Genomic DNA, 25000 nt, shown 5'->3' with positions numbered 1-25000 from the left:
TTAATGTAGTGGATTTAAGGTCTAAGATTTAGGAAATAGAAAGTATTTTAATAATACAGTGCTTGCAGGATGTCATCGCCCTGACAAAGAACAGTAGGCATCCTCCCTAAAAGAAATGTGTTCCTTACAATATATCCATAACGTGTAAGAGAATAGAACTTCATGCTTATTGTCAGAGAATTATAGGCCGCAGCTGGGCATTGGACTTCGCAATCCATTAGTAATTACCTTAATTTGTAATAAACTTTATTGTGGATCACTTTAATGGTTAGGCTTTTCCTCTTGTGCCCTCTACGGAAGGGTACCTTGAACATGAGATATCGAAGAATATCTTGCCTTGAACTTGGCAAGGAAATTTAAGGAAGCTGAAACAGGGTTTTCAGATGAGCATGCGCACGCACATGCCACACGCGCAATACTCAGTTCGTGTCAGCTCATGAATCAGAATCATGGGTGACCGGAAAGAAGTTCTGTTAGAAATGTTAAGCATTATCTACCCAGATTATTTGCATGTCTTACCTAGTGGAATGTTTTTTCATTTTCCAACAGCATTTTCATAAGTATGTATAGTCGAACCCTGTTAATGCGGACACCAAAAGGACCATGGACATTGTCCGGCATTAACGGGGTGTCCGTATTAAGCGGGTTCATTGTAAATTGAGTCAAAAATACAAACATGACCATCAACAAACTGAACGTCTATAACGTACAAAGTAGCTAAGTGTCTACAATGTAGGACGCGAAAAATTAAGTCACCGTTATTTGGAAAGTATTAACTACTACAGTTTTACTTTCATTTACAAACATTTGCCTATCCTCTTGAGGGAAGAACGAATATCTTTTTTTCAAACAAAATTAATTTGCACTTAATTCGTATGTACAAAAACAAGAATTGCATTCTTACAATAAAAAGTTCGAATTGTTTTCAAAGAGTTATCCTCTGGGCATGAAAACGAGGCTAGATAGTGGGTGAACCCTTTTCGCTTTGTTTTTCCACAAAACAGATGCCAAATGCATCAGTGTCAATGTTTTATACTTTTTAGCATGTGTTATTTGGTTGGGACCTTGGGTTGGGTATTTTGAACTGGTGTCGAGCTAATTAATGAGAAATGCGTGGATTGCTCTCTTTCTGTGCTTGGCTAATATATAGATTCAGCCAAAAAGGAAAAGCGGAGCTCCCTGGTTATTTATTCTTACTGCCTTTAGGGTTAGTGAAAATAAAAGGTTTTCGAATTGTCCGCGTTTTGGTGTTTCCGGTTACTGCTTAACTAAATCTTTTTCTTCGCTTCGTGAATTCCACGGTAAATTTCACGCAAAAAACCAATATTGCATGAATCACGAAGCGATGAGTGCCTTATCGGTTTTTCAAGGAAAATTTACTTTGGAATTCACCAGTTGGCAATGACCTTTTCTTGAATCGCATGACTTTTAAAAGAAAACAAGCCCATCCTCAGCGAGCGAATGGAAAAGGAAAAAAAGCCATTTCAGAGTCAATTGTGAATAGCCAGCGAATGGGAATGGGAAATTAGAAATCGTCGGGAAACTTTGCCAGTTGAAGGTCAAAAAAGAGTTACTGATGTACTTCCTTCATTTTGACGTATTTCATTGAAACACGCCAGCTTGGCTTGGAACAAGAATCCGCGAAACAAGAAAGGACGAACTTCAAATAAGGTCCGCTCCAACAAATTACAGTATGGTGTATTTTGTATTTCCTTTTTAACTAAAATACCACCAAAAACAAATGTGTCCGATGAATTCTTGATTATTCTTCTTTCACATGACGAAATTTCGGCTTTGCTGCTATCGGTGATTATGTGGAATTCCAAGTTTGTTGACAGGTGTGTTAATTTGTCTTTCTGGAAAGTCTCTACTTTTGCGGCTCCGTAACTTACATGGTCATGTTTAATTAAGTTTAAACACAACGGGAACAACAAATGCCCGGTCTCCAAAGGTCTTTGCACCATGCAGGTGTGAGGAGGGAGTAGCGTCCCGAGGTCTTGACTTGCAAAAGATCCTGCAGATACATTGGCGCCATGCCCCAGAGAGGTTTGAACACAAGAAGGGCTATCTGTTCGAAGAGAGATTGCTTAAGCTTTCGTCGCTCAGACATTCAAGACTTTTGTTCACCATTCTGTAGCTTGAACTGACGTGGCAACGCGTGAAACATCCATCACCATGGATACCCATAGCCGCAGCGCACGCGCGCGTGCAACACTGTTCAATGTGATGGCCGAACGAATGCAACACTGTTGTTCACATCTTAGAACAAAAAAAAAACGTTGGATGATGTTGAAGACGATGTTTGATGAAAATAAAACTTCGTTCAACAACTTCCAACATCATATAACATGGTGGCCAAACGAGTACAACATGTTCGATTCAACATTGTTGGATGATGTTACACTAACATGTTCAGTTGACCGGTTTGGCCATGCCTTAACGGCAAGAAACGTAATAGTGGACGAAAGCAAAAAAACAAACTCTACCCTTCGAAGCCCCCACACAGTGTCAGTTTTCAGTATCACTAGTCCCCCGGTTCCCGGTTATTTTTTAAAGAAAGGTTATGATGATGATGTTATAACAGTTTGCGACGTCTTGCCGCTTGTACTGTAAACCCCCTGTTTATGTTGTTGCTTGCTGCAGAGAAAACTCGGCAGATGGGTAACTACTGCATTTTCCTTCGCATTTATTTATTGAATTGTCCTTCGAAAACAGTCGGAAATGGCATTTCCGAGACCCTAAATTTCAAAATTTTGTGGGGGTGTATTCCCCCAGACCACCCTACTTTGGAGCGCCTTCGGCCCTGGAAACATTCTTCGTGTGCGGAGACCTTCAAAATCCCACGCTACTTCCCTGGTTATGACCTATGAATTGTCACCCATTCCATGTGCACTCGCCTACCAAGATGGGACTCTCAGAAACTAAATATTTTAAGCAAGAGCCGATACAACGTAGATTTGATTTAACTGGTATACTATATTTCGGCTGGCCATACCAGCCTTCTTCAGGTACAATGAGAGTTTACATTGGATTGCTTCTATGTACATATATATAGTAAATGGATGTTGACGTAATACTGGAAAAATGTAATAAAATATGGTAGTTAAGGAAAAATAACGGAAGGCACTGTAATAAATAAACTGAAATCTAATACGTTTCTTCGCGGATATTAAGACCGTTGGGATCAATTGTCCTGCCTTTTGAAATTAAAAAAGCTTCCCTGGCCTTACAGATCGAGTCTCTGTTGGAAAATATTTTTTCGACAGGAATTAATTGCATGTCCTTAGAAATGTTGTGGAGAGAGGAGAGGAAATGTTCTGCGACTGTAGTAGGTTTGGATCTGGTGTTCGCGTTATCTAAAGTGCGGCGGTGTTCATTAAAACGATCTTTTAAACGTCGTTTAGTTTCTCTAATGTACTGTACATGACATCTGTTACATTGAATCATGTAGATAAGGTTTTTAGTTTTGCAAGTTACGTGGGAATTAATGGAGCGTGCTGCGCCAATAGAGAAGAATGTGTAGTTGCTTAGTCCATGGAAAATGAAAGGACAGGTAGCGCAGTTTTTGCCACAGCAAAAAGAACCGGAAAGAAGTGCGGAATTAGAATGAGTTATATTAGGGGACAGTTTAGCTGCTACCAGCAGGTCTCGAAGGTTAGGGGAGCGCCTGAAAGCCACAACAGGTAGATGTAGGAAAGCATTTTTGCAGCGGTCAGAGGAAAGTAGTTTAAAAGACCGTTTTAATGAACACCGTCGCACTTTAGATAACGCTAACACCAAATCCAAACCTACTACAGTCGCTTCTATTAGGTCAACATCCATTTACTATGTACATAGAAGCAATCCGATGTAAACTCTCAGTGTACCTGAAGAAGGCTGGTTTGGCCAGCCGAAATACCACACCAGTAAAATCAAATCTACGTTGTATTGGCTCTTGCTTAAAATATTTAGCTTCTCAACGTGCAATTACGCCGATCAGATCAAACCATGCACTGATCCAACGTACACCGACAGGAAGATTTTCCACGGTTGCTTGCTTCAAAACTCTGGAACTCTCAGAAAGAACGCCAAGTGCCAATTAGCTAACATCATGGAGAAACTAGTCAATGTCGTCCCTCGACTTCAAGCACCTCCTGAGAACACAGCATACATTACACGTCTGGTGGTGCAACAACGTTTGGCGAACTGGCTGCAGCATCTTTTCTTCGCCCCAGTCCACCCGCAGGTGTAACTGCGTTCACATCGTTTTCGACCAGTACTTTGAGATGTCAATCAAAGCTGGTGAGCAATCAATGAGAGGCACATCCCCAAGAAAAACGAGAACCTGAGCGACTTCATATCAAAGTCTATGTGCAGTCTTGACAAAGGAAGGCTCCTGGAGAACGCCAAACTGATCATCGCAGGAGGATTCAAGGATGGAAGGCGATGTGTGGCTATGACGAGAGATTCCTACGGTAATGTTACAGATTTTACATCCGATCATGGAGAAGCAGATACCCGAATGTTGCTTCATGTTATGTACGCTGCGAGTCCAGAAACAAGAATCATCATCTACTCACCTGACACAGACGTTCTTGTTTTGAGTGCAGCCCACTTTGCTTGCATTACAGCAAAAAGAACTGTGGTTCCGCACCGGAGTAAAAGATCAAATGCGTTTTGTATCAGTTAATAATGTTTGCCAGAGGCTTGGAGACAGGGCCCTTGCTGCTTTATCTGCCCTTCATGCTATCACCAGATGTGATAGCAACAGTTCAATCTCAAGGATTGGTAAGACAAAAGCATGGAAAGCAATGATTCGAGGCCAAGTGCATCAGGGAAGTCTTCATCTTCTTGGACAAGAACAAGAAGCTGATGAAGAGACACTCAGAAAATGCGAAGCATTCATTTGCGACATCTATCCAACCTCAAAGAAGAGACCGCAGACTGCTGATGAGCTTAGATACATGTTCTGTCAAAAGAAACACAAGAACAACTGAGGGTCGAACCAACTGTTCTTGCGCCAATGTCGATCTTTCCTGCACCGAGGCCTGCATTTGCATGGCGAAGGAAACATGCTGCAATCCAAACGAGATACAATGGGAGCAAGATGGTGTCAGTGATTCTGACTGTGATGACTGATGCCTGTTTCGTAACTCCTAAAAAAGTTAGGAGCTTTCAAAACTTGTACCTTGCTCCATGAAGTATTTGTAATAAGTTGTGTGGGACTCATCGCGATGTAGCCAATACTACAAACGTTTGAGTAAAGTCACAGACTCGTCGATTGTAGATAAGGGAGTTCCCTTTTTCTCAAAAGCTATGAAAAACAATAAGAATAAAAACTCACATGATTTCTCATTCAATTTCATACTCCTCAAAACAAAGTGAAAAGGGTTCACACACTATCTAGCCTCGTTTTCATGCCAAGAGGATAACGATTTAAACTTTATGTTAAGAAAGCATTTCTTGTTTTTTTACATAAGAATTTAGTGCAAATTAATCTTGTTTAACACAAAAATGTTAGTTCTTCCCTCGAGAGGATAGGCAAATGTTTGTAAATGAAAGTAAAACTGTAGTAATGATAACTTTCCAAATAACGTTTTGGGGTATTCAGAGTCACATGACCAGTCACGTAACATGATTTCATGGTCTTACAGAGTAAGCGAACTTCATTTTATGAAACTGACTTCACACAAGGAGTTGTCTTTAAAAAAAACCAGTCCAAAGACCATGGAAACCCTGTTTTATAAGCCAGCCTAGTGTTCATGCCGAGAGGATAACTCTTTAAAATCGAATTTAGTGCAAATCTATTTTGTCTAACAAAAGAATAGTCGTTCTTCCGTTGAGATGATAGGCAAATGGTTGTAAATGAAAGCAAAACTAATTAATACTTTCCAATAAGCTTATTTTTGCATTTTCAGTCAAATGACCAGTCACGTGACATTATTTCATGTTTTTAGAAAAATTTCATGGTTTTAGAGAGTAAGCAAACTTCCTGTAATGAAACTGATTTTCACACGAGAAGTTTTGTCAAAAGGCCATTCTAGGAGATACCTATTGGATTCCTTGGCTTTTTTCTTTGTTATTTTTGGATTTGCCCAGCCAGCGTTACTCCTGGGAAAATCCAGTTTCCCCGCCTTTAATACCACCAGAAACCCATAAGGGTTTCTGATACCACCCAATTCGTGCCCTCTATTTTTTTGCAACACGTGACACAGGCAACCCAGTTTACGCTCACGGAGCGTCTATTCTATTGCTGGAAAGTGATTAGCAGGCAAAGACGAAGCTCTCTACAAAATAAAATACACTACCTGGAATGAACTTTATTGTGAAGGCATTCCTGAATCTACTCAAAATCAAGAGTGTGGAATCCTTTCGAAAAGATTCTCTTGCAAGTGTTGAAATATCCCTGGTTTTGTCTTGCATAACCCTACTGAGCATAATTTCTTGCGTCAATGGCGCGCATGAGATCTCTGCTTGCCAAGCCTAAATGGTCAAGGAATAGGTATTTTCACCAGAACGAGTGTGGAGACCCCATTTTTTATTTCATATATTGAGAATGGTGTCTTCATGGAGTAGTGGAAAAATCAGTTAAAATCTATGGCCAGTTTTTTGGTAATTTCATAAAATTGTACGGAAGGAGCCATTACGAGTCGAACAGCCCACACGAATGTTAAGTCTATTTTGGAGCGTTAAGTGCTTCGAAACGCATTCCAATAAAGTTTTCGGGTACGTACTTGAATTAACAATAGAATGACACCACGCTCTGTGTTATCCGTTAGATTACATTTTTAAAATCGCGCTAAATTTGTCCAACTTTGGGGGTGTGCGGCAATTGTCAAAGTAGCTCAATTAGTCGTATTCGTCAGCGTCGTGCCATGGAAACGAGCACGGTGATCCCCTTTTTGATTACTGACATTTTTATCATCACAGTGCGAAGTTTCATCGGAAATCTATGACAAGTTCTATTTCTAGGGAATCAATCTTTTCCGTTGGTGAAGAGAAGAGTTAAGGAGACTGGAAAGAAAAGACGGGGTGGGGAAGGGAATAATCGAGTCAATCATAAGGGAGTGGAATACACATGTCTTGAGTGGGAGCAGCCAAAAAAAGAAGGTGGCATTCAAAAATCCAACCACACTATCACAGATAAACGAGGTCTGGGCCTCTGACTGGTATAGCCAAGATCTGCTTGGGGTGGCATCTTGTAGAGTGTATACTGCAGACCACAAGAATCGTAATAAGCTTACACAAAAGGACTCAACGTTTAGCCACATATATTGTAGATTGTGTGGTGTGCTTGGCCACTCAAATTTAATTTTTAAGTGATAACAACAATCTTAAAGTTTATTATTGTTAAGTCTCAAACAAGAGTTCTGGGCGCTACTCAAATTGCAGTTGCCGTTTTTCCAGCCAAAGTAATTATGTACACCAAGATCATAAACTGAACTAAGAAAACAAGTAGTAGTATCTCATTGCAGTAACTAAGATTTTTATTTCATCACTTTGTGTAGAAAAGCACACCAGGAATTCAAGTTACTGGTGCACTGTGCTGTAGAATACAGCCTGTCTTGGTTTTTTTTTTCAGCTTCATTTTTTGGCTAAAATTACAAATGTTACAAATTACAATTTTCGTAATTACAGTACTATTATGGTCATCACTATAAGGCAAGGAGAGAAATAAAGGTACAGATGACACTTGAATGACCCACAAAAAGGGGAAAGTGGAGGTTATATATTTAGAACGGGCATAAAGAAATTTCACAAAACTACTGATCATGCATCAAAGGCTAGCCCATCCTGCAATTATGTTTAAGGAAATAAATGCCAAATTAAATTACTGTGGCTTACAAAACTGCAATTTACAGATTTGCAAGAACAGGCAGTTTTATAACACGTATTCTTAACTTACAACATTAAATAAACCTATAAACTTAGAACATTAAATAAACCTATGGAACCATAACAGTTTCAAAAACGCACTTTTAAAAACTGATTTTCCATCTCTCGAGAAAATCTATAAACTAGACCAGTGTACAAGTGTTAATGAGTTGAAAATTCCTGCTTCATCTTTTCATATCAAAACATTACCAACAATAGATTCCATTTCTGATCCAACTATTAAACAAGTTTAAAACCTACATGTTCTTCATCTTTCCATCTCTAGCTTTTTCATTTAAATTCTTCAACATAGCCAGACAGTTCAGGAATGTAACAAGTTTCAGTTAGATTAAGTCATGCAGGTCAGAGTTCAGTTGTTGGAGTGCTGGATATCATTTTCTTGTCCAGGAGACAGAATCGCCATGTATCTTCAGAGACATAGCTACCAGACATTGGCCATTGAGCTAGGATTAAGAGGAGCATAGACACAAGTAAGACAGAGGAAAGCTGGGTAGGGTTACAGAAGCAGTTAGTTCTTTGTATTATAACCATAGCCTGCACAGTTAAAAGTTTTATGCATAACTAATTGCAGTCACATGGTTGTGTAGGAGAAGAAAGTGAGTGCAAATTGTAACATTAAAAACAGCCTTAACTCGCAAAATCTTCTGGCATTTTGTGCCTTTCAGATTTTTTTATTTAACCTTATCATATAAATCGGAATACAATCAAAGTTAACAATCTTGATGTACAAGGGTACCTTAGATTGCAAAATAGTTGTACATTCTTTGTCTAGCTACAAACGTTCTCTTTCAATAGGTCTGCAGCAAGAAAACGTTTGCCAATACTGTTTGGCAGTATAAATACATGTAAAATTAAGATAACGTCGCATATATGTGTGTCAAACCACCAGAAAGAAACCCAGTATGCTTCACTTTAAAATCACAAACACAGCAAAGAGCTTTGAGTTAAAGAAGATACTGTGCATGCATAAGATTTTTTTTAGTTTCTTATGTGGAAGACATAAATGGCGCTTTGGAAGATATTGAAGTGTTTTTTTTCATTAGAGATGGAAAGAAAAAACTGTTTGAAAACCTTATGAAAAGACAGAACAGGGCACGTTACTGCTTTCCCAAAATTTCTTGGAACTAGATTTAAACTGCAGTTTACGGAAACTCTTTCAAGTACACTACACTTGACAGGAACAGTGCTGCATACCTTCACTATTTATCAAGAGCAATTTAGAAGATGTAACAACCCTTATCTTTTAATGCACGGGTCATTCAATATAGTATAATCCCACACCAGTAACTTTTATAATGGCCGTAATTAAATAAATGAGGATGTGAGCAATAATTATTTACAAAAGACGTAAAGATGTATACCTGGTTGTCACTCTTGTTTATCATGAATTAAAGCGGTAGTTTTTCTCGTGGAGTTGGTTTTTCACCCCTTTAAAATCCTTGGTGTTTTTACACACAATGCAAGCTAGGGTTCCTTGATGTTCATGTGATGCACCTACTGCATTCTCAAATATACGATGTACATCGGCAAAACTCTGGGTGACTATCCAAACTTTCATGCATCATTTTTAATCTTTCCAGTCTTTCCTACTTAACCAATCCACTATAATTATAATATTTTTATTGGTGAGTAGAGGAATATGCGAGGGTCTATTTAATTATGTGCCCCCCAAATACCAGTTTTTTTTTTTCAGGGTACTGCCTAATGAAAAAAATCTAACTGCTACATGTATTTTAGTGTGCTATCAACTTCTTGTTACTAGCTTTCATCTCATTCCACTTCCTCAGGTATTCACATAACCATTAGACAAAATCCTGAGCATTTAGTGGCAGATTCCTTCCTAGTAAAGTCAGCAATAAGTGGAAAAAAGCTCTGGAAATATGCATGGTGCAAAATTCTTTGAAAAGTGGTTTCACATTGTAATCTAGTATGCAAAATTTGTTTTTTACAACATGTAATAAAAAAATTCATTGTATTAACTGCAAGATCAATAGTAATGAAATGCACCTCAGATTATTATTATTATAGTATCCTATTTATTTAACATGCCAACATTATTTTGATACAATTACAATTATAATTCAGTCCTAAACAAAAGGCATCATCTCGAGGCTCTGGGGAATAAACTTAAGGATTTGTATGAGTTTATTCCTCAGAGCCTCGAGATGATGCCTTTTGTTTAGCACTGAATTTTAATATTTCCAAATTGGTCTGTTTACCCAATAAAGCAAAAATTCATTGCATACAATGTACAAGGAAACAATGAAAAAAAAATTGTCTGGAAAGGTTATTTGCTTGATCTACATTTACATGGCTGACTGTCTTAAAAAAATTTGTCTTCAATAACTTCCCATATATTAATTTTGTAATCTAACCAAGGTAATTAGTATCATGAAAAAAATGTACTAATCTATTGGAATAGATTTCAAAAGAGATACCGAAACCACGCAAGTAAGATGGCAAGGAGGATAGTGTTAATGAACAGTGACAAGGGTAAGCCATGGTGTCTGAAAATACAAGACTACGTCAAAGATGACAAGGAGACAAAAAATTGCGAACTAAAAAATGAACTTGAAAGTCGTAATTGTATTAATTTCATTCCTTGTAAATTGCGAGAAAGTAGCTCTCTCGCCCATTTCTTCCTTTATAGCGACTGCTAAGATCTAAATCACCCAAGGAACAAGAGCGCTTCATCTGTAACATGATAGAGTCAACAGACCTGTCTGCACCACGTGGCTTGTCACGCAATTTGCTCTCCAGCTTTGATGCACGGAGTACATTAACATACATCTTGTATCTTTTGTACTGTAAACAAAAGTGACAATGAGGCCAGAGTGTGTTCGTTTCCAAAAGAAACTTTGGTGCTACATCGGTGGGGAGGAAACACAAAAAATTTGGTTTTATCAAACAACTTTATAAAGGTAAATTAACCAATGTAAGGATTTGTAAGCTGAATTTTGAGCACTCGCTCTTTCTCAAAAGCCTTCCTGTAAGAAGGCTTAACACTTGAAACGTCAGTTCACAAATCTTTTTTATGACGGTTAGGTAGTTTACCTTTATCAACCTCTCCAACAAAACCAAATTTTAAAGTGACAATGGTTTTTGAATAGTTTAATGTCCACTCGAAATTGCAGTCAAGACTTAAATCAAATAGACAAAACAAAAACAACTTATTGAATCAATTCAGCTAATTTTGCCAACAAAGGTTGGGGGTTTAGAGTTATTGATTAAATTAATGCAGGTGGTATTGGGGTACGACAGGAAAACTAGAAAATGATCACAGAAAATACTGAAATTAACTTACACTGCACACACGTTCCGAAGGTTATTAGAAACTAATCATAGCAAGTACCAGGTGATCTGCTGACGTAATATGGAGGACTGGTAAGACAAATTTTAACGCCGTATCCCACAACCGCGAGCGGCCTTAGGTTTTGTTTCCAAATTTCCTGCAGTATTTCCATCGCCAAAACTCAACAGATCATTCCGTGTCTCCCACATTACCTGTTACTGAATGAACATTCAAGTGGAAACTGCCGAGATCTAACCTAGTCTCTGCCATGTTGAATTCGGAAATAACATTCAAGGCCGCGCGCGGTTGTGGGATACAGCGCTAAAATTTTTCTCCCCAGTCCTCCGAATTACGTCACCAGATCACCTTGTAGGAGTCAAGTTTGGTGTTTATGATCCAGGACACTCGTATGTTTGCCCTTGGGGTGGTGTATTCTGTTCTAGCTAGAGAAAGGATGAAAGGTTGACTCCACAGTTACCCTGGGTGCCAGAGGAATTTTCTTTTTCAAGTTCAGAGAGAACACTCAGCGTTTCCAAATCAAATGTCGAGGAGGGAAAAAAAACACCTCCTAGTTCGCTGATTGGACATTACATTCGAAGGAGTTTCTGATTGGACAAATCGAAAAACCGGTTCTCAACAGATTTTGCAACAAGAAGCGTTGTGTGACTTCGGCCTGCGAGGAAAGGCCAAACTTGTTGGTCTGTGTGATGCTTCAGTGCCTTCACACACTACAACGGCTTTGAAAACGCGAAAAGACCCATTTTAATTGTAGTTATATTATTTTGCTTATCAATTCACGCATGCGATCGCTTGTAGATACAGTTGTACTCAAGCTCCAGATAAACGTTTCTCGCATTTCAAAGTCTTCCATTCTGCAAGTTAGGCAGTGATCTCTAGCTCTTTGCTGTTACAACATAAAATCCTGCTTTGAACACCTCCAACACTAAAGCTTCGCTCTGAGGGGAAAAAATCCTCAAATACAACAATCTTACGCACCTTGAAATCAATACAACATCGTTAAAATTGCTCCAAAATTATTGAAACCGTTGAAGTGAATAGTCATCACTGTAATCACAATTTTCAGAAAAGTTTATGTTCAATCATGCGTTTTATTGTGTCCGGTGGGAAGGATCCCGAGCCCGGCAGCCAAAACTGGTTTGACGAGAAATCTTAACTGTCTCTACGCACGAAAATGAGGTTCAGGCGTCGTGTGACCAGAGATATTTTTTTTCCTCCTTGACCATTGATTTGGAGTCGCTGAGCGTTCTCTCCAAACTTGGAAAAAATAAATCCTCTGGCACACCGGGTACTCGACAGTCACATTCTTTATATGTTTGTTCACAGCATGAAAACTGAAGCTTAGGACAAGTGGTTGTAGCTGGCCACCATTACATGTATACAAAAATTTGGTTTTATCAACGGAGTTGATAATGTAAATTGGCCAACGTACAGAGATTCTAAAAGCTGACGTTTCGAGCGTTAGCCTCTCGTCAGAGCGAATCTGTTGATAAAACCAAATTTTTGTATCCTACTTCCCCACCGACGCAGCACCGCAGTTTCTTTAGAAACTACCCCCTTCACCATTACATGTATTTCACACCAACTAAACACGTTTAACAAAATAAAAATGAGCAACGGAAGGCTAAAAGACTGAATTTTACGTAGGGTTCATGTAAGTTCTAATGTGTGTCTTCATTGTGTTGACTTTGGAGTCTACATTATGTCAGGTAGTAACTTGTATCACGAAAACAATTTTAAACTATGTTTAACTAAACAGCTTTTAAACGTGTTTAAGCTTTGGTGTGAATGCGGTATTAGTCTAAAACAATAGATGAACAAGAGTTCCACTTGGAGTGGGGAGAAGTTGTGGGTCTCATACCCTGAGGAATAGCCCACTGAAAGCCGTTTACAGTTTTTTTCCCATTACCCACCTCATACTCAAAGAATTCATGTTTCTCCTGCCACTCCTGAAAATTAATATGAAAGAAATACAATCACGTAGTTAAATCACCAGACAGCAATAAAAACATCAAATGCCACGGAGATTTGTGACGTATGAAGGAAAGAGAAGATAAATTATAGGTTTGAAGGAACGGTCTGAAAGAAATTGAATAAAAAACTAAAACAACTCCATTAACAGTATTTACATCAGTCATACAATCTTGCATGTATATAAGGGGTGGAAGGCAGGGGGGGGGGGGGGGGGGAATTGGGTGGCTAGCCACCCCACCCCCCCCCCCCCCCATTTCGACTCCTTTTTTTAGTATTTATCTGCTTTTGTTGCATTTTATTTTGGCTGGTACAGTTACTGTTTATCTGGCGTGAACATTTTTAAAATTAATATCCCTAAATCTGCCACTGTATATGCATAAGTTAAAAGTGGTTCAACTGAACTTCTTCAAAATTGTCTGATTGGTAAGCACATTGCCTATCTATCTGAAGTCAGTGTGTGTTCCTTGAAAACTTGATGATTCAAGGAATCATTCATCTGAGATGACCGGTACAAACGTTTGCTCGGAATACTGAGCAATGACACGGGTCTACATGTAGTTTGGTTTTATCAACGGATTTGATAATGTAAATTGGCCACCGTAAAGAGATTCTAAAAGCTGACGTTTCGAGCGTTAGCCTTTCGTCAAAGCGAATCGAAGAATTATGGGTTACGTGTAGTTTTTATAGTAGAGTAGGAGCTACGCTATTGGTGGTAACATGGCAACGTGAAAAATAGGAATATATTAGTTAAATCAAAAGCGTTCGTTAATACCGTGAGGATTAAGGGTGCCGATTTGGAAGATGAATTTTTGTTCTAGATTCTTGCGGCTTTCCGTCGTACCTAGATGTAGGGAAAGGCCGCAGATAGCCACGTGTTTTTTGGAGTGGTTAGGTAGATTAAAATGACCTTTTACACCTTTTACACCATGACACCTTCGCGATGTTGAGAAGAATGACAAAGATGCATCTAAGCCAGTCGCTCGTCATTTTAATGACACCAGATAAGTATGTTTCAAGCAGAAGTTCTTTGAAACCACCCAGGTATGAGAAGGTGTTAAGATAAAAGGCTATTGAAATTATTTTGAAGGAAAAAGTCTTGGAATCACAGAAAAAAAGCCTTAAAACTTACTTCCAACTCTCTGCCTGTAGCACTAGTTGGTTTGCTCCGTAGACTTTCAATCAGTTGCTCTTCAGCCTCTTTACTCTGAAAACAGTTTTAAGTATAGGTAATCCCATGATTTTGAGTGCAATTTGGAATAAATAAGAAAGAGTACATTTTTTCAAAGACAAGCAAAATTGCATGAGAAAAATCATGTAATTCCTTATTAATAATATACATGAAAAAATACGAAATGGTTAAGCAGAAGAAACGCACCATCCAGGGCGTGCGTTTGATTTCAAAACAAAAGATTTGATTGGTTAGTTCAAATTTCTATTGTTTCTAAACCAACAAAAATAAAATTTTAATTGCACTGATGTTACACGTTTTTTGCATTGTATTACAGCAAAACTGCACTGCTTTTTAGCCAATCAAAATTGAGTATTTGTTTCGTATTTATTATTACCAAAGTTACTACAGGTAGTTTAATATGGCGTCTCTGAACTATAATAATGATTATTAAAACCATATTTTCACAGTAATTTGAATCAAGCATTACAGTAAGAACAACCAAGTATCTCACCTTCTTTTCATGATGTTCCAATTGTTTAGTCTGTTTGAAACAAAAAAAAATCAGCTTCAAGTGAAAAAAAAAACTCTTATGCTGCAAGAACTATGAACAAAGAGTCACTGTGATTTGGACAAACCATTGTTCTGATGATAAACTGACTTTTTGTGTACTGCTTACATTGTACATTGTATAAAATGTCAAATACCAGGTATTGGTCAAGGTACTTCAGTCAGTCGCAGGTTGTCGCCACATTATTATTATTATACCATTACAATACCATTATACCAATAGGGCACAATTTTCTTGCAAATGGCAGAAACAATGAAAAATCGCATGCACTTTCCTACCAAGAAACCTGAGCTGAGTGAAAAGAGCTAAAACAAGAATTTCCGTAAACATTTGCCCATCATACATGTACATTGTAACGTTCTTTCATTGCAATAGACCCTATGCAAAAATGGCTGCCTTTAAATTGCTCTTTTGTTCATATTCAAAATAGCCCAACTAACCTCGTTCAGGATAACAAATTCTTTGGAATTTTTGTCTCAAAAACGAGGCTAGTTGGGCTACTTTGAATATGAACAAAAGAATAATTTAAAGGCAGTCATTTTTGCATAGGGTCTATGGAACCTGACCATGACCAAGGAAGCAGGGATGGCGCAGTGGTGAAAAAACTTGTCTCCCACCAATCTGGTCCAGGTTCTACTCCCGGCCTTAGCGTCACGTGGGGGGTGGGGGTTGAGGGTTCTCTACTCTGCTCCAAGAGGTTTTTATCCTGGTACAGTACTATGGTTTTAACCTCTCTTCAAAACCCAACCTAGAATTTCATATAAATTGATTTAACTTTTGTACTGTACAGTTTCCCCAATAAGAACCCTACAGTTGACACTTATGATGTACATAAAATTCATTATTATTACTACTATACACTTTCAAGAAAATCATCCTACATGTAACCCACTTACCAGAGGTAACTGTGTGCGGGAAAATGGCATTACAGGCCTCTGGAACCTTTTGCTGTAATACAAAATAAAAACAAAAATTATAGCAACATTTTGTGGTAGGTTACATGTACATGTAAGTGTAAATCCTATGAAAATAGCACTCTCCATTGCACCAAAACAATCAAAAATAAAATAATGCAATGGAGAGAGAGACGGAGACAGAATATGTCACTGCCTATTCTGAATACACTTCTTCAATGTCCAAAAGAAAGAGCTGAAACAAAAAAAAAACCTAGAAGGAGAAAGTCACTGGGAACTGATATTAAACACACCATGAACCAACAGGAGCAGGCAACGGTGGAGAGGAATATGTGGCAGCAACAAGATTGATGGCTTCAATCCAGTCATTCATATCTCGAAGATTCCTACACGGCAAGACAAAATAGTACAATGTATTAGAGTTCATTTTAAGGTATTTGACTTACAGAGACAGGGTTCTCCCTAGTTTTCAGCACAACATGTAAGGGACCTTTTCAAACCGGTAAAGCTTTTGGTTAATGTTGGACGTTCTGCAAAGGATAAGCAACTTCTGAACATTTGCAGGCGGTAATATGTGCTCTTACCAGCGGTAAATTTTACCGGTTACTGCCTGATAAGGAGAACCCTGAGAGAACACAAATAGTGTGTTTCTACATATGCAAAGAACTTCCAAAATTCAGTGAGGCTCCAAAGTCAATGCGAGTCATGCGCCATGGCTCCAAGTTATGCGAGTGAACATGGTGCACTATGCGAGTCAACATGCGAGTCACACAGTTATTGAAAGCTAACTGGGTGCTTTGACTTAAATGCAACACTCGCATAGCTCGCATGACTCGTTGACTCGAAGATTGCCCAGCCCCTCCAGAGTAAATCATAATTTGAACACTTGAGTGTGTCTGCAGTGTAAAATTGATAGCATTGTTTCCTTCATCAAATGGGTAAGGGTTTTTTAAGGAATCACTGATACAAATATTGGTTGACAAAAGGTTCTCCATAACAACCCCAACTCACACTCTAAACATGAAATATATTTTTTTCAATAATTAAACATAATTAACATAGTAATCATGGACTTGATGCGAACAAAAGCAAATAAAGTATGTTTTTAATTTGACAAAACGATCAATAATGAGATTGAAAATTAGTGACAAAATGACGAAACTGTTCAACTTGAGAGGAGCTACAGCTTGTTTGCAGTGCAACACTTCAGTTAGATGTACAGTATTCCAGTATTTACTTCAATCTGTTGAGTTTTGGCACATACTTTCCTTGAAAGAGGAACTCTCTCCAATCTGAAGTAACAAATCTGAACACAAATGGTCTCTTGATATAATCTGTCGCTCGACTGGCCAAAGAATGATGTACACCTAAACAGTGTCTCGTATTTTCTGGGCTGGTAACTTCATCAGACTGAAAAAAAAAGAGGCTGGGTTTTAGTTGCAAACTGGAGTATATAATTAGTATGTGTAATCAAATGGCAACGAGTGAAATTAGGAAATAATTTCACACACGTTTTGTCAAAATTCTGATAATTTCCCAAGCCTTTAGGCGAGGGAAATTATCAGAATTTTGACAAAACGCAAGTGAAATTATTTCCTAATTTCACAAGAAAACCATTTGATTACCTTTTAATGTTGTGGGTGACAAATTACGCTCACAACCGTAATTGTAAAATCGCTCGAGTACTTTATCCAACTGCTCTGGAAGAATCATCTCCAGGTTTTTCTCAAGGCTATTTGGCTACACCACTTCTCAAAAACTCTCACCCAGTTAATTGTGCTCTTTCACGTATTTAAATTTTCTGTCGCTTCTTTTAATTTCGTAACTTCTTTAATGGTCACTGTCTTAAATCTAGACGCCATCTTGGCTCTGATCGAGATACAAGAGATGTTACCATGGCAATTTTGTAATTTCACATGTGAAATTATAAATTAATGCTGAAATTTCGCGCCTAAATTAAGGAGTAATTTGTCACCCACGATATTATCAAGAATAACCCACTGACCTAACACATAAGACACAAGCAAATTAATTATTACAGTCAATAGTTTGTGTGAAATATTCTTTTCGTATTGTCTATTGTGTTTCGGCTCTGTGTGTGTGTGTGTGTGTGTTGTGTTGCATGTTTTTTGCTCCTGGTGTCTACATGTGCATATTAAACTGAATCAATACAAGACTAGTATCTAACTCGGATACCTAATGGTTTACTGAGATGCTAGGCATTTTCTTACCTGTAATGTACTTTTACTTCTTTCTATTATAAATTGCATGTAATTGTCCATTAGCCTAAAATTACCTCTTGTAACTATATTATAATTACAAAGTGAAATGTAAATGAAGCTTGTTGTTGCATCTGTTTCATGTTCACAAAGATGACTTAGTAATGGCAATAATTTCAAGATGAACAAGAAAATTAACACAGTGTTTTGAAATACCCAAAGGATACTGAATAATAATTATGTTAGTTTACATGTCCTAAACAGCCAAACAAGATATGAATGGGTCTATCAGGGAAAAAATGATCCCAATAAAATCTACCGGCAGTTGATCTTGAGTGTGGTTACCTTGTGAAGAAACAGTATCATTCCTTTCAGGGTGGCAAAGAATGGCATCCATTTCCTTTTCCAAGCTGAAGCTGTGATAGCAACATCTTTATTAGTTATAAAGAGATTAAAGTGATCAACAGGTCATAATTGTTTTCCACCATAAGGGGAGCACAGAGCCTCTCGATAAAGTGTAAAATGTACATGGGTATTTAAGTAAACAACAAAAATGCTCGGTAACCCATCAGAACTCAATGATGATGATGATGATGATGATGATGATAATAATCATAATAAAAAAATAATAAATAATAATAATAATAATATGGTGACAGCGTATTGGGATGTGCCTGTTTTTGCCGAGCACTTGCAAGTAAGAGCCAACAGAGTTGACGCTAGGTTTGTAGACATGGAAAACAAGGACATGATGCTGATAGAGATGCGCTGTCCCTGGATGGACAACAGAAAGCAGAAAGAAGAGGAGATGACCTTAAAGTACACGCCTATGTGACTAGAGCTCAAGAGACAGCACCCAGGGTTCAAGATTCGATAATTCAACATCGTCATTGACAATGTCAGCACAAAATCTTAGAGATAAATCAGCATACTTGGAACGAACATGTAAAATAGATGCAACACAAATACACAATGAATTACAAAAACAAAGAGAGAAAACTTTGCAAGACATCAATAATAACATCCAACAGGAGCATGCCGTCATGAATGAAAATTCCGATAACAACAGCAACCAAAGGACGAATGCTTTAACACCTGAAGATTTAGAATGCGTGAATGAAATCATACAAGTTGCTAAAGAGATTTATGGAGAAATTGCCACGAACATGGGCAACACGGAAAAACACGAAATCAACACATTTATGAAGAAGTCTGTTATCAATTCCATGCAAGGCAAAAGCTGCGAACACTTAAACACTGCCAACACTGCAGTACTACATGTGGACAAATTGGCAGATTAACATCTTAAGAGATCTTGACAGGCTAACAATAAACATAAACATGAATTGACACAACTCCTGTATTTGCCCCCTGAAGAGGGAGGAAAAGAGGTTATCGAGATGGAAGCACTTTACAAACTCACAAAGATAAAGATAAAGGTGGCCCGCTACCTTAACACCTTGGACAAAGTTAGTTAAGTCTTTTCAGAAGGGAAAGGAAGATAGGAGTTTGAAATCAGTATTTAAAGATTGTAAGATATATACCAAAGAGCTACGGCTGCCAATTTAATGATGGAACCACACTTATCCGACAAGCCGCTAGAAAGATCAGCGGTGGTCATAATAATGAAACAGTGGTGGAGTATAAGATACGTAAGAAAAATGAAAGAAAGGAACAGTGGAGGGAAAAGGTTAGGCACGGACAATTTGTATGACAGACGGAAGAAATATTAGGGAATGAATCCTGGTTTTGGTTAAAGAAAGGAAGTGTAAAAAGGGAAACTAATAATAATAATAATAATAATAATAATAATAATAATAATAATAATAATAACAACAACAACAAACAACAACAACAACAACAATAATGTAATAATAATAAGTTGTCCATATTTAACAAGGGTAAATGCTGATTACTGGTAACCCAGTAGTTTACATAGCAGCCCCTCGAACGAAACAAAGCAATGCAAAACTAATGAACACAAGAATTGCAACTGGTGGGAGACAAACTTTTTGGTTATTTATTTGTTGCTAAGTAAGTGTTGCTACAGGAGAAATAGTTCTACATGGCACAATGTTCGGTCTTTTCTGCACTTGGTGTTTATGCACCACTGAAGCTAAATTCAAGTTGTTAATACTCACTTTTCTTTCCCTCTGAGCTCATGGTGACTTTCGATACAACAATCCTTCTTTATAGACCTTATCAGAATCACTCGCTTGAATCTGCAAATTAAATTAATTTCAAAAACTCATTCATAATTCCTGAGCCTAACAGCTGATGAAAACACCAATAAAATGTCACGTGCATGAGCTCTACATCCTGATAAAACACTCCTCGTTAGTACATTATATTCTTTATAAAAGAATACTAATAAGGCATAGCTTGTTTTTCTTGTATGCTAATATTCTCCTCTCACAATTTGAATCATAGTTTTGAGTCCAGAAGGACATGCTTTTTGTAGAATGCAGCACATGCAGCACATGTTTTATTGGGTCTAAAAACACTTGGGTACTCCTCCTGTTTTTAAACCTCGATAAAAACACTGTTGCTCGTTTTTTAAACCTTACTTAAAATGATCATCATTCCGTACAAAAATTAAAAGGAGTCAATAATAAAAAATACTTTAAATCATTTTTAGTTATCAATAATTAATTTGTTCAACTTTATCATCTTTTGCCATGTATTTAAAAACTAGTATTAATCCATTGACCTCTGTGAGTGAGACTTAATGGGGACATAGTCTTTGAGTGAATCCAGCTGTTGATAACCCTTTCAGCCCCGTGGGGGTTCCCCATTGAGAAATAAAATCGTCTGGCGTTAGACAGAGTAAAATCTATAAGTGGCACTATTGGGAGTTAAAAGGTTTAACAGTGAGAATAAACTATAACTCTGCCTAACACCAGACGATTTTCCTTGTCAACTGGGGGCACCTGGAGTGTGTGAGGAGTGAATGGTTGCACTTCCTATTTACTACATGTATAATTATATATAAGAAAACTGCAACCAAAAAAGTGAGAAAACATAAAATAATAATGGGACAAACATCATTTTTAGTTTGTGGACATTCATTTTTGTTTCAAAGCAAAAGAACAAAAAAATAATGTACCTCTATGAATGGATTTCCCAGAGAGCTTGCCTACAAAAAGAACAAGGAGGTAAGAAAGATGTAGAAGAGAACCTGATGTTTGCATGTTTTGGATTATATTAGTACTCTAGGACCAGTTGTTCAAAAAATGCTCAACACTAATCTGTGATTAAATTCAAACGGAAGTTTAAATTAGCAATTTAGTAATTTCACAATAAAGAAAAACAGAAGTGTGAGTCAAACTTGGAGACTAAAAATCTTGTGGAAATCTTCACTAACTAATATAAAAGGCAATTGAAGTTTCAGGTACATGCAAAAGTACCTTCCTATGAGAATAATTATCTTTGTTGAAAGGTACTCTGCCACTTCCCAGAGATGACAAAATGGACTTATTAAACCCTACCCTCAGTCACAACAAAGTAAATCAAGTAAAATGGTCAACAATTCAAGGAGCTTTGAAGAACTGTGGATTTACCAGTTTTCTTTGTCACATAAAACAGTGGGGGGAAGACATGGCATCAATCTGTGTCTTAGCTTTGTTTAATTGTGTTTTCTTATAATGTACCAAATAGGAAACTACAACATAAGCGAACAACAAAAGAAATAAATGAATGTTTGCCATTACCACATCATGTGTAACTGCATGTATTGCGTATTTGCTTCCCAAATACCTTGCACATCACGTGCCTATCTTCAGACAGAACACTACATGCCACCCCTATACATTCGTTCAATGGTATGTCGTTGCCACCCTTTCTTATGTACTAGGGTGCACCCTCCAACGGTAGTCCTATTTAATGCCAAAGATGGTGTTCTGTCTTTGTTTTTTTATTTTATTGTTTAAATACAAAGCGTTAATAAGTTGTTAACAATTTTCCAAAACAGTGAGCAGACAAGGGATGTTTCATGTGCAGTAGATGCTCATTATTAACTAGTCTCCAAAGAATAGTAATGTTACAAAAATGTGTAATCAGAATAGTGAACAAGTCTGATGATTGTGCTTATATAGACCCTATTGAAACTCTTACTTAAATTTCATGATCTTCATATGGTACAGCTTGGTTTTTTCATGTTCCAATTTAAAATTTCTATTCACCCTAGAAAATTTGAAACTATATTTAGGAGAAATACCAAATCCATGGCTACAACACATGGATGCAAAATCCTTTTGTCTTCCATTGTGCCGAACAAATATTCGACAGTTCTCTGTTTTTTATCAAGGTCCAAAGCTTTTCAACTCCTTCCCTATTGATATAACTGACTTACCATCTCTGGTCATACATGTAGATAAAAACTTCTTGCTTTGAACCTTTTGTATGTCATATTACAGCAGTTATCAATAACACACGCCACTCAACAACATATTTTCATATTTGAAAATAAAATCTAGGTGGATGTCAATCAAATGTTTCCATGATGAATTCAGAGGCCATCAAGAGAACAGGAGTATCATCATGGAAACATGCAAAAAAGTCGTTGAGGGGCGCATGTAACTGATAACCGCTGTAATATCCATCTTAAGTTCACATGAGGGTACCTAAGCTCACAAGCCTTAATGGCTTTTATTAGGCTTCCGCGCCATTTAAGTCATTTTTCTTCTTTCTGTCATCTATTTTTAATCTCTAAGTCCATTTATGCAGTGCAGTGGCAAATAAATAAAGAAATAAATTGTTTGTGAGCTAACTGGGACAAATCAAATTACCTTGGAACTATTGGCGTGAGTGTTCTCTTGGATGGAGAGGGCGTTGGTACTTTTTCTCTACAACTAACAAACCAAAAAATCACGTAGCAGGTTAATTACAAACATCTGAAAATGTAAATGTGAGGCATGTTCTTTCAAGATAAGTAAAATGGATTTTGCACAGGGAGACATCCCTAAGGATGCGAGAGCGTTGCGATGTCAATTGTTATTTTGAAACAATTGCAACGGCTGATTTAAATGATCAAGGAAAATGTTCCATAAAAACCTCAAATCGTGACCTTTTCCAAAAATCCATTTTATGGAAAGCCACATGAATAAAATAACTGTTCACTCACCCACTATTTTCTGTATAATTTGTCCTGAGTGATTTGATGGGTTTTTGGGACGCTTTGATTTCCCCTTCAGATCCGACACATCATCACAATAGAGGCATGCAGCTTCCAAGACCGCTCACGGCCGAATTAACCAATCAAAAGCTCAGGGTTGTTCAAAAGCCGATTAACGCTAATCCCAGATTAAAAATTAATCAAGGAGTTTATTTCTCTACTCCCAAATGCTGTTCAACGCTGATATTCAGCAGAACTTGACATTAGAAGAAGTCAATCTTGAAAAACAAGAATAAGAAAAATAACCTTTCACCAAAAAGTTGAAAACATGAAGCAAAAGTTTACGCTAATCCTGGATTAAGTTAATCGGCTTTCGAACAACCGGGCCCTGATTGATACTTTTGTCTCTCGTGGGAGAAATCTGAGATTTTTGATTGGCTAATTGATTTTGACCAAATTCCAATGATTGATCACTCCTGCCCCGATAATATGGTGATGGAAAAAACCTGAGAAAAGCTTGAATATCAAGCAGGATTTCGAGGTTGCTGGACCGTGTAAATGTAAAATGCAATGATTTTTGGCAAGATGTTAGCAAAATTATTGAGCCTTGGAGGCGAGTGGACCTTTGGAAGTGGGAGAAATTCGGCTAAGTTCTGGAGGCACTCAGCTGTGAGTAGTCTTGGAAGCTGCACGCCTTGTCTATTTTATTGTAAGTGACCACGTGTAGGATCTGAAGGGGAAGTACACTGTATAAACATGTAACCAGCCACAACTTACAGTTAAGAGTGAGAAATTCCTTGTCATGAGCAATAGACCTTGTGTATATAGAAATAGTTTTATACCTACCTAAATCCCTCTAGTGGCTTTACTCTTGATTTCCTGATAAATTCCCTAAATAGATGATGCATGATATATTAGCTTAAAATAATAAAAGTAAAAAAAAAGATGCATGCTGCCTAAATTAGTTACAAACCTTGAGTAGGTCCTTTGGGAAGTCCTTTCCATCACATAGTCCTGATAAGTTTTCTATGAACTGTGGTTGAGTCATCTTCTTATGAAGATTCTTTGGAAATAATATCAATATAAAATAAGTATAATGGTGACCCTACAAAATTAATGTACATGAATGGAGAATTTAGTTCAGTAGGAAGATGTGCAAGCTGGCGCTTTGAGTATTTGCCCTTCATCAGATCTTATCAACTCATTCAGTAAAACAAAATTTGGTGATTCACTTCCCAACCATGCAGTACCATAGGAGCATAACAACAGTCATTGTTGCATCAGTAGAAAAAAACCCTAAACGCTTGCCAGTGCTAACATTAGTCCTGGTATATTTTGCATAGCGACATAAATAAACTTTGTACAGTATTTGTTGTCACTGTCGATGATTTGTCCTTCAGAATCAAGAGACCACTGTCTAGAAAACAGTTTTGTATTCAGATAAATTTAAACCACCCTTTTTAACAACTTCTCCATAAACTTCCATTGGAAACCATAGACACTGTGGATGAGTTGAAACTTTTCTGAGTCGAACTTTGTGCCATTTCATGTGCGGGAATGGTTCGGTTGCCGTGAAGGATTGGACAAACCGGTAGTTTAAACTCATTGGTAGAAAAAATATCCTGCGAATTTATGTTGCTGATTAGATGGCTTAGCGGTTAATTCAGAAGCGACCTAAATCTTGGGATGTCCAATGGTGCAATGGTTCGACTTCTAGGAATGGCTATGGGAATGCTGTGGAAGGTCAAGGTAAGTGCCAAAGTCTGTGAGTAATAATGTAAGGATAGATTAGTAAGGAAGGAAGGGAAGGAAAGTGAAAAGCGGTAAGTGGCGGAAGAATGGAAGGAACCGAGAAG

General features: G+C 37.6%; 2 protein-coding genes across 3 annotated transcripts in view; one reads left to right on the top strand and one right to left on the bottom strand.

Annotated features, from left to right (window-relative positions):
• Positions 1–1238, top strand: part of LOC138000009 (STAM-binding protein-like) — a 29413-nt gene extending 28175 nt beyond the window's left edge. Inside the window, exon 11 of the mRNA XM_068846115.1 lies at positions 1–1238. This exon is cut by the window's left edge and continues 37 nt beyond it. Coding sequence (XP_068702216.1) covers positions 1–32 — 32 coding nt within the window. The 3' untranslated portion in view covers positions 33–1238.
• A 6210-nt stretch (positions 1239–7448) lies between these two features.
• On the bottom strand, positions 7449–24207 carry LOC137999993 (PH and SEC7 domain-containing protein 3-like). Of its 2 annotated transcripts, XM_068846079.1 has the most exons (14): positions 24118–24207; positions 23991–24035; positions 22819–22881; positions 21138–21167; positions 20173–20253; positions 18377–18447; positions 17077–17222; positions 16106–16198; positions 15795–15846; positions 14842–14871; positions 14289–14363; positions 13099–13134; positions 10595–10680; positions 7449–8318 (listed from the first exon to the last, which is right to left on the bottom strand). In XM_068846079.1, the coding sequence occupies exons 5-14, from the start codon at positions 20192–20194 to the stop codon at positions 8297–8299; spliced, it is 633 nt and encodes a 210-aa protein (XP_068702180.1). In that variant the 5' UTR covers positions 20195–20253; positions 21138–21167; positions 22819–22881; positions 23991–24035; positions 24118–24207; the 3' UTR covers positions 7449–8296. The 2 variants fall into 2 exon arrangements, with proteins under 2 accessions (XP_068702180.1, XP_068702171.1); XM_068846070.1 differs by lacking the exons at positions 7449–8318; positions 21138–21167; positions 22819–22881; positions 23991–24035; positions 24118–24207 and having other exon boundaries at positions 10329–10680; positions 20173–20252.
• Positions 24208–25000: the final 793 nt, after the last annotated feature.

The sequence above is a fragment of the Montipora foliosa genome, chromosome 1, assembly GCF_036669935.1.
Source record: "Montipora foliosa isolate CH-2021 chromosome 1, ASM3666993v2, whole genome shotgun sequence".
Classification (NCBI taxonomy): Eukaryota; Metazoa; Cnidaria; class Anthozoa; order Scleractinia; family Acroporidae; genus Montipora; species Montipora foliosa.
The sequence above is the reverse complement of the archived record's forward strand: the minus strand, read 5'-3'. Positions and strand labels throughout refer to the sequence as shown.

Bases quoted from the DNA above. Each gene is read 5' to 3' on its own strand.
- LOC137999993 (XM_068846070.1), bottom strand. From the start codon at position 20,194: ATGAGCTCAGAGGGAAAGAAAA. The intron at 14,872-15,794 runs GTAAGTGGGTTA...TGTTTCAAACAG, and splicing joins CCCGCACACAGTTACCTCTG to ACTAAACAATTGGAACATCA. The intron at 14,364-14,841 runs GTGAGATACTTG...AACTGTTTTCAG, and splicing joins TGGAACATCATGAAAAGAAG to AGTAAAGAGGCTGAAGAGCA.